We start from the raw sequence: 17,744 nt of genomic DNA, 5'->3' as shown, positions 1-17,744 counted from the left end.
CATTCAGACAAAGCCCAGTGGTAGCGTTATGCAGACCTAGGCCTAACTGAAAGCTGCACCCTTAAAATAAAAATATCTGCTTTGTCCTTTCGATATATCAGATGTCAGTGTGAAAACCTGTAAAAATAGGCCAACTGTAGAGAGCTGGTCAGCTTAGCAGACCTTGATGGTTGAGTAATGAGTACATTATTACTCCTTTGTTTGCCTTTAAAGCTTTATTTGGCCATTAAAAACTTGATTAGCATCCTATTTATTATTGTACTATACAGTATTATTAAAACTCTGTATTATGGTCATACACATTTTAGAAGGACACACTCTGTTTTTGCAATTGTTGCATTTGAAATGCAAGTATCATTGGAATATACTGTAATATAATTTGATATATGTGAATATTTATACAATGATTTTCAAAATGTATTTGTAAAACGCAGCTGACAAAGTTAGCACATTGCTGGTGTACATACTGTAGTGGAGCAGTTTTCAGGACTGGTCCAGAACCCTGCACGGACCTCAGACACAAAAAAATCAGACACTTCCACCACTAGGTGGTGCTATAGCAGAAAAAACGCGTTTGGCCTTATAACTCCAGAACCGTACATCGCACATAAAAAATACACATATCCACGCGTTCCCTGAATTCAGCTGAATCTCCTGATATAGGCCACGCCCATTTCCGGCCTTGACTTTTATGCGTGAAAAATCGCAATTTATTGTAAACCTACTTTTTGTAACTCCTCCTAGACCGTGCGACTGATCTGCACAAAACTTGGTAAGTAGCCTCTCCAGACCGACCTGACAAAAAGTTATCAAAAGAAATTTTATCAGATGAAAATTGCGCAAATTCCGCACAAACAAATTTGTGTAGCTAGCTATGACTGCGCGAAACCAACTTTTTTATCTCCTCCTAGGCCGTGCGACCTATTGGCACACAACTTGGTACGTAGCATCTCCAGATGCACCTGACCAAAGTTATCAAAAAGAATTTTGCTATGTTAAACTATTCGCAATTTACAAGCAAACTAATTTCGTAGCTTGCCACAAAACATGAACTTTAGCATATCTCAGCCAAATTAATTGGTATAACAGCAAAACTTGGTACTGTTGTTCAACATCGCACTCCGAGCCTCTGTACCACATTTGGTGAAAATCGGCCATTAGGGGGCGCTATAATGAACGTAGACGCGTTTTGGCAAATAACACAATGCATTTAAATGTGAAGTTTGCAATGGCAATATCTCTACCACAGTAAATGCTATAATTGCAAAACTCCAGATTATTATTCAACCTCCCGCTACGATATGCACCAGATCTGGCCAAAATCCCCACCTTTGGCATGCTGAACTGAGGCTCTCTACCAAATTTGGCAAAGATCAGCCATTTGGGGGCGCTATAGTCAACGTAGACCAGTTTTGGCCCTTTTACTCAATCAATGTTATGGGATATTTGCAACGGCAACGTTCTGCAGACCTTGTGGCTCACGCCCTCGATATTTCCCGATGTTTGCCTCCCCACCGTCACGCTTTGGGTCGACGGGCGACTCGCGTCGGGGGTGACTGGCGCCGGGAGGCTTGGACCCCGTCATAATTGCTTGCAGTTCTAGTTAAGTTTTTGATATTTGACTCAAGCTGAATAATCAGTCAAATATCAAAATGTTATACAGTACAAGGCATTATCTCTATTTTTTGATTCAGTGACAAGACATTTTTAAAGAATATATAGAGTTGAGTGTCATCAGCATAGCTTTGAAAATAGATGCCAAATTTACTCCTAGCTCAGAAACATAATGTAGATTTGAATTAGCAGTGGGTTCAAAACAAAGCTTTGTGGTACACCAATCTCAACAATTTAATGCTCTGGGTCTATGCTGTTTTGGAAAATAGAATACAATTACAGATAGGACCAAAAACACACCCATCGATGAATACTAATGTAGTTTTGAGACAGTACAAGAAGTTTATCAGGGTTGATCTCATGCAGGCTAAGGTAGGCTAAAACAAAAGCAAGAAGAGAGGAGAAGGAAGAAAGAAGACTAGTTTTAGAGAGAGGAAAACATCTAAAACCCAGCTTCCAACATCTAAGCTATTAGACAGTTAACAATCGTTGAGGTATGCTGTAAATTGATTGCTCTGAGGTTTCAGTAGTTCTGATGCACACATCAAAGTTTGGTTCTGTCTGAAAATATGCCTATTTGGGCTGTTTGATACTTTGACTTTAGTTTTCTGCTGGTCTGTTAAAAATGATTGGTATGACAAACCACAGTTCTGATTTTCCTGTGGTGACAGTCCACACAAATAGGGTTAATCTGGGTGATATTTAATATTCACAATTCAGACATTACAATTAAAACACTGTCAACACAGCTGGCTCATAGGATAATAAGAGACAACAATGCAATTCGGACAGAATTCTTGCCGGGGTCCAGATCTTTGAATCTGCCCACTCCAGAGTTCACTGAAAAAACAATCAATGGGGGGACTTCCAATAAGCCAATCAATGCCATTTCAAGCTGTTGTCAAGCTGTCAAAATAGAGAGGCAAAGTCTCCCCTTCCAGTGGACCACCATATGACCTTATTTTGGAAGAAATATGAATGGTAGTCTAGACAAGAGACAAATACATTTTTGATCCAGTGAAATTGTGCCATGAATTACACATTGTCAATTTGAAAGATAATTTACCAAGTCAAGAAATTCCCAGGTTGTTGTAAAACTGTTGAAGTAATGGGCGTATACGTAATAAGAGACTGCACAGCCAAAGGTTGTGTAAGTGACGTCTTGCTGAAGCTATGATGCCTGTGTGTGTGTGTGTATGTGTTCTGTACTGGGAAGTACTCACACGAGCTACGGGTCTTGCTCGTTCTTTTGCTTCCCAGATGATAAAAAGACTCTAGATGAAACACATCTCTAACCCTCTCTTTATCGCCCGACATCGTAGTTTGTTTTTACTTCGCTTCACTCCACTCTTTAAAGTCCTGGCTTAAAATGACGTTAGATTCAGGCGGATACGTTGGTCTCTTGTGATTAGTTGGGGAAAATCAAATCCCCTCCCCCACAGAAATCGGTTAGAGTGGAGGTAATGTCAGGCTGAATATGGAAACTGAATGTAATGAGTTGACAATTCTATTTGATATCAGGCAAACAGAATTCATCAGGAGGTAATAATATTTTGGCATATACAGTTCTCACTAAATGTACATTCCTCATGTCAACATTATGCTCTTTAATCGGGCCACTAGTTAGTAATGCGTCATTGGAAAGTGATCTAATATTGATTAGGCTTGTCATCAGAAGTTCTGCACCAGATGTGTATATGTGTAGGTCTAATTACAGTAACTGTAGATTTATGACCTGAAGTGATATATGAGTGTGCTCGGGAAGAGATGTTCTAATGTTACATACAGTACCGTCTGATTTACATAGTTGTTTTGGTCATGACATATGCATGTAATATATGGAAACATATATGATGTAAAATAAATTAAATTAAATTTGGCATGCTGCCCTCCATTTGTCCTGTGTAGTGATGTTTCTATGTCATGAGTATAGTGTAAGCAAACATATGGACTTGTTTTGGAATTTTCTTGCATGCCAAACCTTACACAATTGAACATAGAAGAAAATATCTGGCGTTCTAAGCAGCTACAAAGCATGCCCCCAAATACTAAAGAACTAAGAACTAAATTCCAAATGTATCATTTAAACACGCATAGAGTAGTGCCCTTTCCACTTGTCACTTTTGTGGCCAAGGGACATGTGTGTAGTGTTAGTGTGTGTGTTGTGTAGTGTTAAACACAAGGTGATTTCTTGTAATTAGTGTGTTCACAGGTTTGACTTGTTGACTTTAGGTGACATTTCTCAAGTTATGATTCCATTTTAAGAAGATGTGCTTTCCTTCCAACAGCTACGTATATATTACTGACCTTCCACTGTGTGTGTGTGTGTGCGCGCTGACATTTGGGGGGCTTCTGTGCATACCTTTTTCTGTGTGAACAGTAATCATCAAGTATTGCTACAAACCAGTGTGATCTCATGTATTCCTCTCAGAGAAATTAGCATTATACCAACACTTAAATGTCATCTTGCACCATATGGAAAGGATACAGCTAGAGCAGAGGGCTTCACCTTCCAGTAATATCAAGAGTGTTAGTCCCCCACACCACACTCCACAGTATCTGCTATCCCCTCACTGTCAGTTTAACAATAACCATCAGACCCAGCATCAATGCTGACTCACTGAGGTGTCTAACTGTGTGGGGTATCTGAGGTAAAAGCTAGTCTATGCACATTCTTCATTCATTCTACACTAGTGTCCATCAGCAGCCACACATCTTATATGATGTTAACAATGTTGATCTTTTAATTCATCAAGTAAGCAACTCACCTTTGATCTACCTACCAAGCATTTTAATCTCTGCATACTAAGGGGTTTCATATTGTTCTTTTGTTGAATGAATCAAAGTGTTAGTGAACTAAACACAAAGCACACTCAGACTGTGATGTGATAAAAGTCATGGTTAATATGACTCGTCTTACATTACCACAGTGGCAGTATAGGTAGCAGTCGACTTCAGAGGAACCACTACCAAGATGACTGATGTGCGCTGAGGCATCAATGACAAACTGTACAGCCACAGAGCCTTTTCACAGTAATCTGGGTAAGCAGGACTACCCGTCAGTGTTGTGGTTTGGAAGAAGTGATCCTGTGCAGGGCTAGGGGCTGGGTCTTGACGCTTCGTTGTAATTTGTGGGTGAAGGAAGTGTTAGGCCTACCCACGCTAGTGACAGTCAGGTGAATTGCTGCTTGGGAACTGTGTCAAGGAAACTAATCAGTTGAATTTTTGTCTCTGGTGTTGGTCGGTTTTCTCTGTACAGTACCATTGTTTGTAGAATTCTAATGTAAATTAAATGTTATAGCCCCGGCCCCTCATTAAAAACTGAAGGAAATTCATTGAAACATAAAGCCTATATAGTTTATTTTGCTTTGTTGAGAGCACTGATGTGATATGTATCATATGTATCTCTCCTGACATAGGAAGTGAACTTTAATTTTGGCCTCACAGAAATGACACTGTGGCTTAAGGAGTCACTGAAACTCCATACTGAGAACTGAGAGAAAACCTTATCTTACACCTGATCTTTATCTTGATTAAGATTGTATCTTGTAGAAAGTTTTCAAATGTATTATATTACGTCAATGTCTGACACACAAAAAAGCAGGACTTGTATTTCAGACAAACATCAAATCACACCTTAAAAACTGCACTGTGGAACTTCTTAGTCATGAAACCATTGTTGATTGTAATGTGGCAAAAAACAAATTCTAATATACTCTAAGTGTACTTTAGGTTTCTTTTTCCAAAAATTTCAACTGAGGAGATGCAAGAAAAGAAAAAAAAGATTTTCCAGAATGAGTTAGTCAGTTTCCCCCCTCTTGACTGGAGCTTTTACATCATCACACAGGTTACATCATAATCAGTTTTCAATCTCCTGCATCTTGCCTCTGTGAGATGGATGAATGAACATCTGCAAATCTGTGAAGTAATTCAATAAGCACAGACACAGTATTTTATGGGTCATTCATTTTTATTACACTATTAATTAGCTTGACCAGTTTTAATTTCTCAGATTGCTTGCAAATACAGTTACACAACAGAGAACATCTTTGCCAAATAGGAATAACTGTCTGCTTATTTGTGGAGCATGTCTTTGGTTAAAGGTCTGAATGAAAATGAAGAACAGCTCTCTCAATGGTGCTATCAACATCCCTAGAATCAATGCGGTATAATTGAAATCAGACAGACAGAATCAATGTCTAACATTTAGCAACCTGTACACAAATTGAGTAATTTGGTTCTACTTGTGCTTAGTGCCACTCCTTGTCAATTAGGCAGAGGCCATATGTCTCTCTATACTTCACATTTCTGAATGTTATAAACTTGTCAATGTTTTCTCATACAAGCTTCTAAATTTACATTACAGGTGAAAAGCATGACCCTTGATCCAACTGATTATTACATAGAAATAAAAAATACAGAATAATTACATCCAAAACACAGCATTGTAAAAGGCAATAATGCAGCAATTAAAATCTCAATAACATTGTTTATATTTCGCCGGGAAGTAAGGGGACAGACCAACAAAGAAGTCCAGAATTTGACAGAGGACGTACGTACAAATGTGATTCGATTAACTACAGTATACACCATTCTAAGTCTGCTAAATGCTGGTAGGAAACCTTCAGTGGTTTGGGAAACACAGGCAAGCTTATTCTCATCTATGGTTTCAGTAGTATCATTACAAGATCAACTGACTTAAACTGTGAACATACGTTTTCATTCACTTACGTAGCTGTACAAATTATACAAAGGCTATGACTTCTCTTCACCTGTCATAACACAACCGCAACCTGCAATTAATCTGCCTAACGAAAAAAACTGAAGATTAATGTTAAATCACACCTCTGATAGTCAAACTCTTTTTTGCTTATTGCAAAGCAAACTTTACAAAAAAAAACACAACAACTTATAAGTAAATAACTTTTACATTGAATGAACAAATGCAGGGTTTTAAAGAAAACTTCCACCAGTAATAAATAAATAAAATATGAACTAATTTTGGTATGGATTATCTCTACTATAGCGTAGTTACGTAAAGACTGATAAACAAAAAGCAAAATCCCACAATGTGACCTTCCTTAACCAAGATGTTCTGATAGAAGTGGCTAAAGGAAATTCTACCTGACACACTAAGCAGTTAACAATCAGCCATAAAAGGGGCAATCCCTTTCTTCTTTACCTACAGGGTACTATGTTGATCATACATATGACAAACTACAATGAGTCATTCAGTGAAAAGCTATTTAAGAAGAGAGTAACTTAAATATAGCATCTATAGAGTACTAACATTTCATGTTGTTGAGTCCAAAATTGTCAAACTGGGAGATTTAAAGACATACAACATGTTTTACTACTATCATGCCTGAGTGTGGTCTTACTAAACACACCGACACTTCACATCACTATAGCTGTGGCTTTTACACTCCGCTGCTCTGTGCATTATAACACGCCTAAGCATCTGCCAAATGTGAAAATGAACAGGCTGCTACAGGAAGTGATGAGAAGGACGCCACGCATGTATTCTGTCTGTTGGATGTGTTGAACTTCACTACTCCTATTAGGTCTACTAGGGGAATGATGCATTACTGAAAAAGAAGATGGAATCTCAATGTCTACCTTAAATACATTCAGAAAGAAGTTACTGTGTCGTTGTCTTGTGCTGGTTTTTACAACAGTCCGTTTTCAATCAGCCATGTTAGGAAAATGTTTCTCCTTCTCGCAACAGCACAATGTACTAGTTTTATGTATTATTCCATAACATCGATGCAAATTAATCATAGAAATGTCTACATCTAGTAGTATGTATTTCTTACGTTATTTACAGTGTCCATTTTGAACGGTGACATTTCTAACTTTTCAAAAGCAATGACAAGAACAACACAAATAAATACAGCAGTATCATACACCAAGTTGTCATGCTTTCATTAACATAACAGACTTCTGATTATTCTGTTTACAGTTATTTAGGTAGCAGTACAAATAAAATAAACTCATTCACTGACTAAATTAGCTAAATGGAATATTTGGTATATTTGGCCAAATAATTAATAATAATAATGAGAGCAGATCCTTAGAATTAAAAAAACATGATGCTTTTTGTACCAGAACATAGTTTTGTATGTTTTAAAATGAAAACCTAAATGTCTCACACATTCAAAGTAAACACCTCCACATCCTCACTTAATGTTCATGTCTTAATATTAGAGGTATTGTCAAATGTTACAGTAGCTCATGGAGGTAAGGACAGCTTGACAAGAACTTCGTAATTGCCCTTTTATCACTGAGTGGGTTTCAAATTGAGAATTACACCATCATTTAACTAGGCTGTCACTCACACTCATCTACACAGATACATCATATCTGCGATACAATTTGAACGAAAGAGTTTACCACTAAAAAATAAATACTATAAAGCATTATGTACCGTTCAACTTCACATCTAGTGAGGAGCAATGGGTCAAGTCATGCCACTGGGATGGTTTTCCTGTCTATGAAGTGAATGTTTTCAGGATTATGAAACGCTGTGGCACCGTTAATGGTAAGAACAATCCTCAGACTCTACCCCTCTACTCAGACTCTAGGAGTATTAGATTATAATAGGTGATGCGAGTTTGTATCATATGTCATTATTCACATTCTAGTAGTGATGACAGGTTGTTGTTGGTCATTTACAATAGGTTCCCCATACTTATTCAGTTATTTCATGTTTGCAACATATAAATCCGTCAAAGGGAGTGTAGCTGGGACACCACTGTAAGGAAGAGTGGGGGTGGTGGGGGATGGGGGACGACAAAACAAGTGGTCAGGCATGACTTGTTGGCAGCCCCAGTACCTCAGTTCATCTGTTCAAAGAATTTGTAGGTAGGGTTTTCATAGCCATGGTTTTGCATTTTGTTGAGCTGTCGTTCCTCTGGCGTCAGCATGGGGTCAACCTGCTGCGAGACACACAAAAGCTCTAATTATTACACACTAAAGACAAATTTACGAGCAAGGACTACACCATCAACTGAGATGTGAATAAAGTGTTTATTGTTTAAGAATCTGCAAAGGCCTCTGGTTCTGGGAGAGCCCAAAAGACTTCTTATATATAGTATTTAATCACCAACTACCTTAAATTAATAATTTGGCATTTGGGGTAATATGCTTATTTGTTTTCTTGCCTAGAGTTAGATGAAAAGATCAATACCACTCTCATATCTGTACTGTAAGTATGTAGCTGGAACCAACAGCCAGTTAGCTTAGCTTAACATAAAGACTGGAAACGGGGAAATGGCTAGCCTGGCTCTGTCCACAGGTAACAAAATCTGCTAACCAGCGCCTCTAAATCTCAATAATTAATATGTTACATCCACGTTAGTTAATCCATAGAAAAACTTGTAATTGTATTAAAGTGTAAACTGACAATTCACCATTTTATGGGGGGTTATGTGCTTGGTGCTGGAAGAGTCATTCTTTTGTATTTATATCTTTGGCCAGAACCAGGATAGTTGTTTTGCAATCTTTCCAGTCTTCCATGCTATGCTACTGTAAGCTAACCGGCTGCTGGCTGTAGCTTCATATTTACTGTGCAGTTGTGTCAGTGGTATTTATTAAGATTGCAACCAAAGTGAATAAGCATATATTCCGAAATGTCAAACTATTCCTTTAAATATATAATACGTAATTTTCTGCCGCTAGGGGTCTCCCAATTAGGATCCGAATTAGGGATCGATATTGAAATATCCTATCAGTAAATTAGGTCTCTACTGTATTACTGTGTTGCAAAGTGGCATGTAAGTAATGAAAAAACATGCTGTATGGCAGAAACAATTGATGCATTACTGTTACTGAGTATACGTCTGTGACATTGTATGATTTACAATTACTCCCAAATGTATCATCTGGTGTTTCCGGCGTTTCCAATGTTTTGATGGACGTTGGAGGAGCTAGAGTGGTCACAGGTTATACTGTATGACACGCTCTGTATCACTGATTAAAATTACAGATTTCTCTGGGTTTGAACATTGTTGGAAACATTTGGGATAATGTACACAAGTACACAAGTAAAAAAAAGTACATAACACAGGTAAAGCCATTTTAAGACATTTCAATGCAAACATATTACACATTAAGACTGCTTTTGGCTTAAATAAAAAGGCCTATCTAGGATCGTACCTCTACGATGCCATGACTGATAGTGCCGTATGGCTTTCTGCGCACCAGCAGCAAGCTGATTACCATCACCATGGCAATCGCCACGGCCACCACGAGCAACCCCACAATGGCACCACGGTTAAACGTCTCCAAGGCATCGGGTTGCTGTGAAAAGAGTGAAAAAATGTGCAGTGAGACATTAAAAAAGTGACATGTACTGTACTGTAGGGACAATATGAACTAAGTCATTTTAATTTGAATTCATGCTAATTTCTTCACTTGTTTTTGAACACAGGAACATTATGATTCTCATACTAGCCCTTACCAGTTCGTCTCTCTCGATCTCAGGAGGCTTGTTGACTACCTGCTTGAGCTCCACAGAGGTGTTGATCTAAGAGGACAGGGAATGTGTAAGAATAGGAGAAATATTGGGACGCATAAACATTGAAAACATACAAACACAAAGCACATATTTCTGTGTATTTCTTAAGCATAGTGTTTATTAAACTGAAATGGAGTCCATTTGAAATATCACCAGCCTTTCAGAATGGCCAAAATGATCATCATCATTACCTTTTCCTCATATTCATAAGTAGGGCCTCTCTCAGATGTGGTATAGTCATATTCATCGACTGCAGACACTAAGGGTGGATACAAAAACATGTAGCTGTGAGCAAAAGTAAGAGTAAGTACACTGCAATCATTGTAAACAGAAAGGAAGCCATGCTTTTAATGACACTGACTACCAGCTCACCTTTCTTATTAGACTGCAGTTCTTTAGAGAAAAAAAGAGTGAAAAAAGCATTATAAACAACAGCAGCCTGGCGTTTTTACACCTCACTTACACAATTAGGACAGACTTAAGGATGCTGAATTTGTATGAGTAGTATGTGGATGTAAATACCAATGCGCGGAAGATAAGGCCTGTTTTGGAAGGCTCTCTCCTCTTCCTCTTCATCATCCTTTTCCTCCTCGCTCTCAGCCGGCAGAAGCTCCTCAGTCGTGCGGGTCTCGGAGAAGGAGGTGGTCATGAGCTCACTGATATCTCCTCTTTCTGCCTTGACCAGCTCCTCTACAGGTGGCACATAAAGAGAAAAAAACAGAAGTCATCAACACGTTCACACACAGGGGTCTGCAGATTTGAACACTGAAAAAAAGGATATAATGATGGATAACGTTAGTTAAAGCTTACGGATATCATTGTGCAGCTCCTCAGCCAAGGTAGGGTCCTTGTACAGCAGTGCAAGACTCTGGTTCATCCTCTCTTCAATTACATGGAGATGTGTGTACACCTGCAGAGGGCCACGGAGCTCAAACAATGAGTCTGTGTGCCAAACTGGTCTTGCTGTGATAAAAGAAGCAGTGAATTGCTTCCTTAAATTAATAAAAAATGAAAGCCTAAACAGATTTTATATGGAGTCATGTGTCTAAAGCTGCATTTCAAGTCAGCAAAGACTGGCTTTAATCTAAGTTTAATAAAAAGAAGACTGGTAGCTGGTTTTACCTCTGCGAGTTCAGTATTTATTAACTTATCCGCAACACGTACAAGCTCTTCAGCACACCTTGCATCTCAAAAGCACGGGTGTGGATAAAAAGCCTCTCGGAAGCAAATACCTCACACACTCTCAGACACACACACACACACACACACACACACACACACACCTGGAATTTCATTTGCTCAGCCTTCTGGGGGTCGACAGCCACAATATGCTGGTAATGCCGGAGTGTGTGTCTGCGGTCCTTCTGCTCTGCGTTCATGTATCGCTTCAGAGCCTGCAGTACACGCTCTGGCTGGAAGACAGAGTTGAAGGAGTCAGGAAATGCCAGTAAGATAAAAGGTACCACAGAGAAAGAATCTAAAGCATATTTGTGATTGTTGCCAGGTTTAACTTTTTATGTGTGCTGTTTTACTCCCCTCCTCAGCACTCCACGATGGACTTACCTGAGGGGGATCAGACTGTACGGCAGTGAGGTAGTTCTCCAGGGCCAGGCGGCGGTTGTTGTTAAGTATGGCCTCCACTCTGGCAAGATGAGTCTCCACCAGCCTCTGTCTCTCTCCAGCGACCTGTTCCTCCAGCGTTTGCAGCACAGACTGGAAGTGCTTATAGAGGAAAGATGAGGGAGTAGATGCAAGGGTGAGTAAAGCTGGTGTTACACTACCACAGGATAACTTCAACTTTTGAATAAACCCAATGCAGCAGGTTGACAAATGTCTGCTTACCTCATTCAGGGCCTGTCGCTCTGACTTTGGCAGATTCTTTGACTGGTTGTCTGCCTCTGCCCATTCCTTCATGATCTAAGGAATTAAAAAGACATGACACCAGTTTATTTCTATAAAAGTATCACATACACTATCATAGTATGAAATGGGGAATAACCTGTATAAATAGCACACTGACAGAGGCACGCAACAGGATATATATTTTTGGCTGTACCATTTGCTTTGCTATAGACTGTGTGTAAGTTGTCACATCACAAAGCACACAAGCAACTCTGCCTGTTAACTGGTGCACCGGTTAAAAACATCACTGATCTTCATTCAAATTTCCGACATGGATACCACTCTCATAGCATGTACAAATATGAAGTGTAAAAATGCCAAGTTAAGTTTTTCACGGAAAACAAATATTTTCATGAAATATAGGTATTTCCCAAAAATGTTGAACTATTCTTTCAAGAAAGTGGGGTATTAGTTGCCACAACAACACCTTTGATCAACTCTATCACCACAACAACAAATGCTGGTTACAATAAATGTTAAAAATAAAAATAAAAACTATGATGCAAATATGATTGTCTGACTTACTAAGTTGTCCTTTTTTATATAGAAGGCCAGTTAAGAACAGTAAATACATCTGTAAAGACATGGTGCTGATCGAAACTGCTGAGCGAGATGGCTTGACTGCAGTGAGGAAAATACGGTATTTGTGGTAAAACCACAAATCAAAAAGACAATCTTGAAGTTGTACAGCTGCTGTCTTGTGTGCATGTAAGATACACACATGCACAAAAACATAGAGTGCAGTGTGATACGCTCTTACAGTTTTTTCCAACTGCTTACACACGTTTTTCAAAACTATGTCTCCTTTTTTCAAAACTCTACACACAAGTCCCAAAACTGCACACACAAAATGCAAAATGCCTCACATCTCCTTCAAAATGAAACACTGCATTCAAAATACCATAAACACATCTCAAAATGAAGCATTTGCATCAGATGGCAAACACTTTTTTCATAATAGTAAATTTTTGGATATACCATGTACACATTGTTGCTCTAAATCTAAAGCTCTTTTGTCTTTCATATCTACATTTACAATGTTCTAGAGTGAAAGTAATCTGCTGAGAGTGGTTGAAAAGTGCACTGTAAACAACAATGCAATGTTACAGTAAAACAGAAAATATTTATTGGACAAAACATCACATTATGAGAGGATTCATTATACATGGGAATATATACGGTCCACTGTCCATAAGATCAATTTTAGACCGCACCACCCAGCTCTGTTTCTTAGCGCCGTATGTGACATTTATATTATTCTTTTCTTTATCTGCTTCCTTGAATACACAAAACATGTGCAGGTCGGTGACTTGTCATTCTAAGAATAAGATTAGAAAATGAAAGCAATGGAACAGCCAGTCTCAGTCCGACCTGCCAGCCAACAAACTATTAGCCTGTTCTTAGCCCTGTGAAAGTCACCTCATTGATGCGCTTCATTCTACGCTCTTCCAGGTCTGTTTTGGCACGCAGGAAGTTGGCATGCTCAGTGTCATCCACTGGCTTCTCGAAATAAACATCAACGCCATCTGTGGGCCGAGGTGTAGTCACTAGATGGGAGAGACAGAAAACAGAGGTTAGATAAAGATTAATAGAGGTCACGCAGATCGCAAGAGCCAGAGAGCAATTCTCCTGTAATTAAAAGAACAGCCCTGGTCAAAATGTGACAGGGTGTGCACTGAGAAAGTAGCAAGAGGGAGAGAGGGCCATTTTACACTATAATTTGAGAAAAGGGACAAATTAAACAGGCAACAATGTACAACTACATCTGCTGTGTCCTGGAGAAAATTTTGACTGACGATAATTACTTTTTTATAACCTCAGCAGAGTACCAGGAAAAGCATCGCTTTGTGCAACACACAAGAAGAATCATTACTATAGATTATCTGGCTTTCAACTAATCCCCAATATTGGAAAGCAATTTACAAGATTATTAAATGTAATCCATTATATTTTTGTGATGAAGAAATTGGAATTTGCATTGAGACTTCAAGTAAACTGAATTAGTTACAGTACATAAATTCCACTTGTTTTAATGGGAATACATTTATTATTATTATTATTATTATTATTATTATATTATAGTGAGCACTGTCATGGTTTACCATCCTGAGTTTGTTCTTAGTCACGTTCATGTGTCTAGTGGTCAACTGCTCCATTTCCTGTGAACAGTATTTCCCCGCTGAGGCCTGGAGGTTGTTGTGGGTGCTTTTTACAAACACTTGAACGATTAACAGAATAACTTAGGGACACTCACAGATGTCTCCTTTCATCAGAGGTGCAGAGGTGGTGGGTTTATGGCCTTTCTTGTAGTAGAAAGAGTCCAGATAGTCTGATGTCTGGTAGGGGCCTGAGTCAATGGGGTATTCATACTCCTCTGGATCTTTAACAGGAATGGCCTCCTCTTCCTCTTCTTCTACCTCCTCCTCATCAACTTCCTCCTCCTCCTCCTCTTCCTCTTCCTCCTCCCCCTCCTCTTCCACCACTTCATCATCCTCCTCTTCCATATCGGCCTCGTCCACATCTGTGTCAGGAGAGGGGCTCGGAGTGGGGGCTGTCACTTTGGTGCTGTGGAGAAGTGGAACAGTCATTAGTCTGATGAACACTAACACACAATCTCTCATCCTCAGACATCTCCGTGTGGTCAAGCTGAATCGTCTTACACAGAGTTGAGTTTTTCACTGGTCTGGGATGTGAGAGTCTGCGGACCAGCAGGGACTTCTCTTTCCTCCGTCTCTCCTTTACCGCCTGAACTGCCTCGGCCTGGGCAGCACACATACTCGACCCCGCGGAAATGGTCTCCACACGGCAACAGCATCCCGTAGCTGTGGAGCTCCAGATTGTCTGCAGTGCATTCCTAAGAGGGAGGCAATCAATTCCACTAAGTTGAAAACACAATGTATATTGAGCTGAGTTTCTCCTGTGGGTAAATAAAAAGTTGACAGGAGGTGATAATGAGGGAGAATTACAGCTTGAACTCTGCCACCATTTTGATCTTTAAAAAAACCTCATGTAGGTGTACTGTCAAAAAGTATGACGTGATACACAACACACCACTGGACAGACTTGTCTAGTCTAGTCTGACACGTCTTATTGCTGTCTTATTGCTGTTAGGGCTGGCTGCAGAATAGGTTTTAAATCTGCACTGGAAAGTTCATTGTGTACATGAAAATGCCCCCAGTGGAAAGTCTCATAAAAATCACTCTGATGCTTTAACGTGGCTTGAAAACCTTTGTTTTTTTCTTACTCACAGGTCGTCATTCTACAATTGGAAACATGCCCTTGATCTGCCCTTCTCACCTCCTTAGCAATGTTGTGCCAGTACACGTAACTCTCGCAAGCATCCATCTGCTCCTGGTGGAGGAAACGGCATCGGTCAGGCACCAGCAGGGCCTCGCTCACATACTCGCCCTCTGCAGCAGGATTGAAGAAAAAAGTGTCAGTGTCAGTGTAAGATGATTTAAAGCAGTGGGAGTACTTTAAGTGCGCAAAAAGAGTGTACATGTATAAACACAAGCTGAACGATACACAGATTACATGAAACAAGTAGATAAATTGTGGACTAGAATAGATAAGCTAGAGTGCATAAATTAGGACAGACAGAAGGTGTACATGTGTAACGTACAAGCACTTTGAGCAGACAAACTGCAGCTATGGTAGCAAGTCAAGGACATCAAGTAAAAATGTGCTTTGCTAAAAATTAATATAAAACATGTATTATAGAGATCATAAATGCAGATGACTTATTTGTTTTATACAATAGACCATACAGAAATGAACAAGAGGTTTAATAGTCTATATCCAATTAAAAGCTGTTCTTCATACAGCACTAATACTACACGCTGGTCTTTAGGTCTCATGCATAAAGGAAAGTTTTGACCCATCAGGCCAATTCTACGGCGCTGTTCGAAAAAATCAAAGTGCTTCATGAATCCAGGGTGACTTACTGTTTATTACTCACTCAGTCATTCTCTCATCCATTGTAGGCCTATCTGCCCCCCTAGTGGCTTATATCAGACGGCACTGTCTGCAATACTGTAAAACTGCACATCCTGCTTTGTATCACCGCCTATCTACAGTTCTAACAGTAACCCAAATAGAAAGCTGATGCTGGGAGAGACGCAAAGTGATTTTTTTTTAATCAATGTAAAGCCATATGTGGTAAGCATGCTTATCATGTTAGCATATACATTATTTGCATGGGCATGAGCTATATGATTTTTCTGCTTTGATTCATGATGTCACTTTATTTTCTTTAATATACTGTATGTTGTTGTATCTTATGTCCCAATAAAACACAATGCTATAGGCTGTGTAGTGTTCAAGGGAATCTCAAAATGATGTGTTGTTGATTACTATAAAATTGATACTATTGAGGCCTGGCCTATTCTATCTTGTGCAATAAACCAAGAGAAGGAGCAGCTCAACGTCTTGATGCTAAGCTGCTGCTGGCTGTATTCACAAGTGCAGTGCCCGTTTGAAGCGAGTGCCTGTTCGGAACAGGCCGATTGATTGGTTCCCAGTATTTCTTTTCACAACTTTTAACAGACAGACATGAGAGTGATGTCAATCTTCTCATCTACCTCTGTAAAAAAGCGAATATGCATGTTTCCCAAAATATTCAACTATTCCATGGGGGTGTCCTGTTGATCTAGTGGTCAAAACATAACTGCAATAATCCTGGTTTGAATTTGGTGGTCCTCTGTCTCTATTCCCACATTACTTTTCGGTTTCCACTGTCTACTATCAAAAAAGGCCAAAAGCTTAAAATATTACTGAGACAAGGTGGCATGATCTCAAGCACAAAGTCAATCTATCTAAAATAGGAAATCTAAACTTGTGTATTCTTGGTAGTGTAATGGCAGTCCAGTGTGTTGTTCTTACCTAGACAGCGGTAGGGCAGGACTATGAAGGGGTGTGTCTGGCAGTGGCCCCAACCTTTCTTACACCAGGCGGGGATGGTGACAGGTCTTTTTGACTCCTCTATATGGGAGATCGGAAGTGCTGGGTACATCTGGACATACAGGTACATGCAGAGACGACAAGAGACACAGAAACAGATAGATGGATGGACAGAACAGAGGGTTTTAAGACAAGAGGAGCAGTGGACAGGGAGAAAATGGTTAGAGAAGAGGTTCAGGAATTGTTTGAGAGGGGGAGAATCAAAGTAGCATGATCCGGGGGAGAGGACAGTCAGTGGGGAAAACACTAACAAGGGAGAGAGTCATGCAACATATTTTCTAAATATGTATACAAAGCTGTGTAAGGCCTTCATCTGAAGCCACGTTGGACTTGCCATTCTGAAGTTATCATTTCAATGAACATTCTTGTTTTCCAATTTCACATCTGACTACTTACACTTAAAATTGAGGCCCATAATTTGAAACTCGTGAGGTGTAATGGTGAGAGAAATGTAGCTGACACAGAGTCTGAATGCACACTAAAAATGCTTTCATCACACATGTCAAGGAAAACAGTGAGGCTTTTGTGTAAAAGCCATCACAGATGCATAATGTGTCTGCTAATCACATTACAGTCCATTCAGGCTCATGGCTGCTGCTCTTTGTAGCAGCTATGTCTACTCTGACCTCCAGATGGCGCTTGGTTGCCTTACTGTTGCACTTCAAATAAATGTGGAGTGTATGGAGAGTATGTGTACCATTGATTACTTTACAGTATATGTTAAAGAGTACACATATCAGGTAACAAGAGG

At 39.5% G+C, this 17,744-nt stretch overlaps 1 protein-coding gene and 1 long non-coding RNA gene across 4 annotated transcripts in view; one reads left to right on the top strand and one right to left on the bottom strand.

The window, feature by feature from the left end:
• The window catches only part of LOC144519822 (uncharacterized), a 30,543-nt gene extending 14,136 nt beyond the window's left edge, over positions 1-16,407 (top strand). For both annotated transcript variants that reach the window (XR_013502139.1, XR_013502140.1), the window contains 2 exons: positions 11,677-11,888; positions 14,662-16,407. This is a non-coding gene — a long non-coding RNA (uncharacterized LOC144519822). The remainder of the gene's footprint in view (positions 1-11,676; positions 11,889-14,661) is intronic.
• Positions 5,566-17,744, bottom strand: part of aplp1 (amyloid beta (A4) precursor-like protein 1) — a 33,789-nt gene continuing 21,610 nt past the window's right edge. Inside the window, exons 3-17 of one of the 2 annotated variants that reach the window (XM_078253213.1) lie at positions 16,916-17,045; positions 15,332-15,444; positions 14,695-14,888; positions 14,289-14,599; positions 13,454-13,581; positions 11,975-12,049; positions 11,696-11,854; positions 11,416-11,544; positions 10,943-11,042; positions 10,655-10,822; positions 10,505-10,525; positions 10,324-10,391; positions 10,076-10,141; positions 9,772-9,915; positions 5,566-8,552 (exon numbers count right to left, since the gene is read on the bottom strand). In XM_078253213.1, the coding sequence (XP_078109339.1) occupies positions 8,451-8,552; positions 9,772-9,915; positions 10,076-10,141; positions 10,324-10,391; positions 10,505-10,525; positions 10,655-10,822; positions 10,943-11,042; positions 11,416-11,544; positions 11,696-11,854; positions 11,975-12,049; positions 13,454-13,581; positions 14,289-14,599; positions 14,695-14,888; positions 15,332-15,444; positions 16,916-17,045 (1,908 nt within the window). In that variant the 3' untranslated portion in view covers positions 5,566-8,450. The remainder of the gene's footprint in view (positions 8,553-9,771; positions 9,916-10,075; positions 10,142-10,323; positions 10,392-10,504; positions 10,526-10,654; positions 10,823-10,942; positions 11,043-11,415; positions 11,545-11,695; positions 11,855-11,974; positions 12,050-13,453; positions 13,582-14,288; positions 14,600-14,694; positions 14,889-15,331; positions 15,445-16,915; positions 17,046-17,744) is intronic. The other variant, XM_078253214.1, reaches the window with a different exon arrangement.

This window comes from Sander vitreus, chromosome 6, assembly GCF_031162955.1.
Source record: "Sander vitreus isolate 19-12246 chromosome 6, sanVit1, whole genome shotgun sequence".
NCBI classification, from domain to species: domain Eukaryota; kingdom Metazoa; phylum Chordata; class Actinopteri; order Perciformes; family Percidae; genus Sander; species Sander vitreus.
This window is presented reverse-complemented; position numbering and strand designations above follow the sequence as displayed.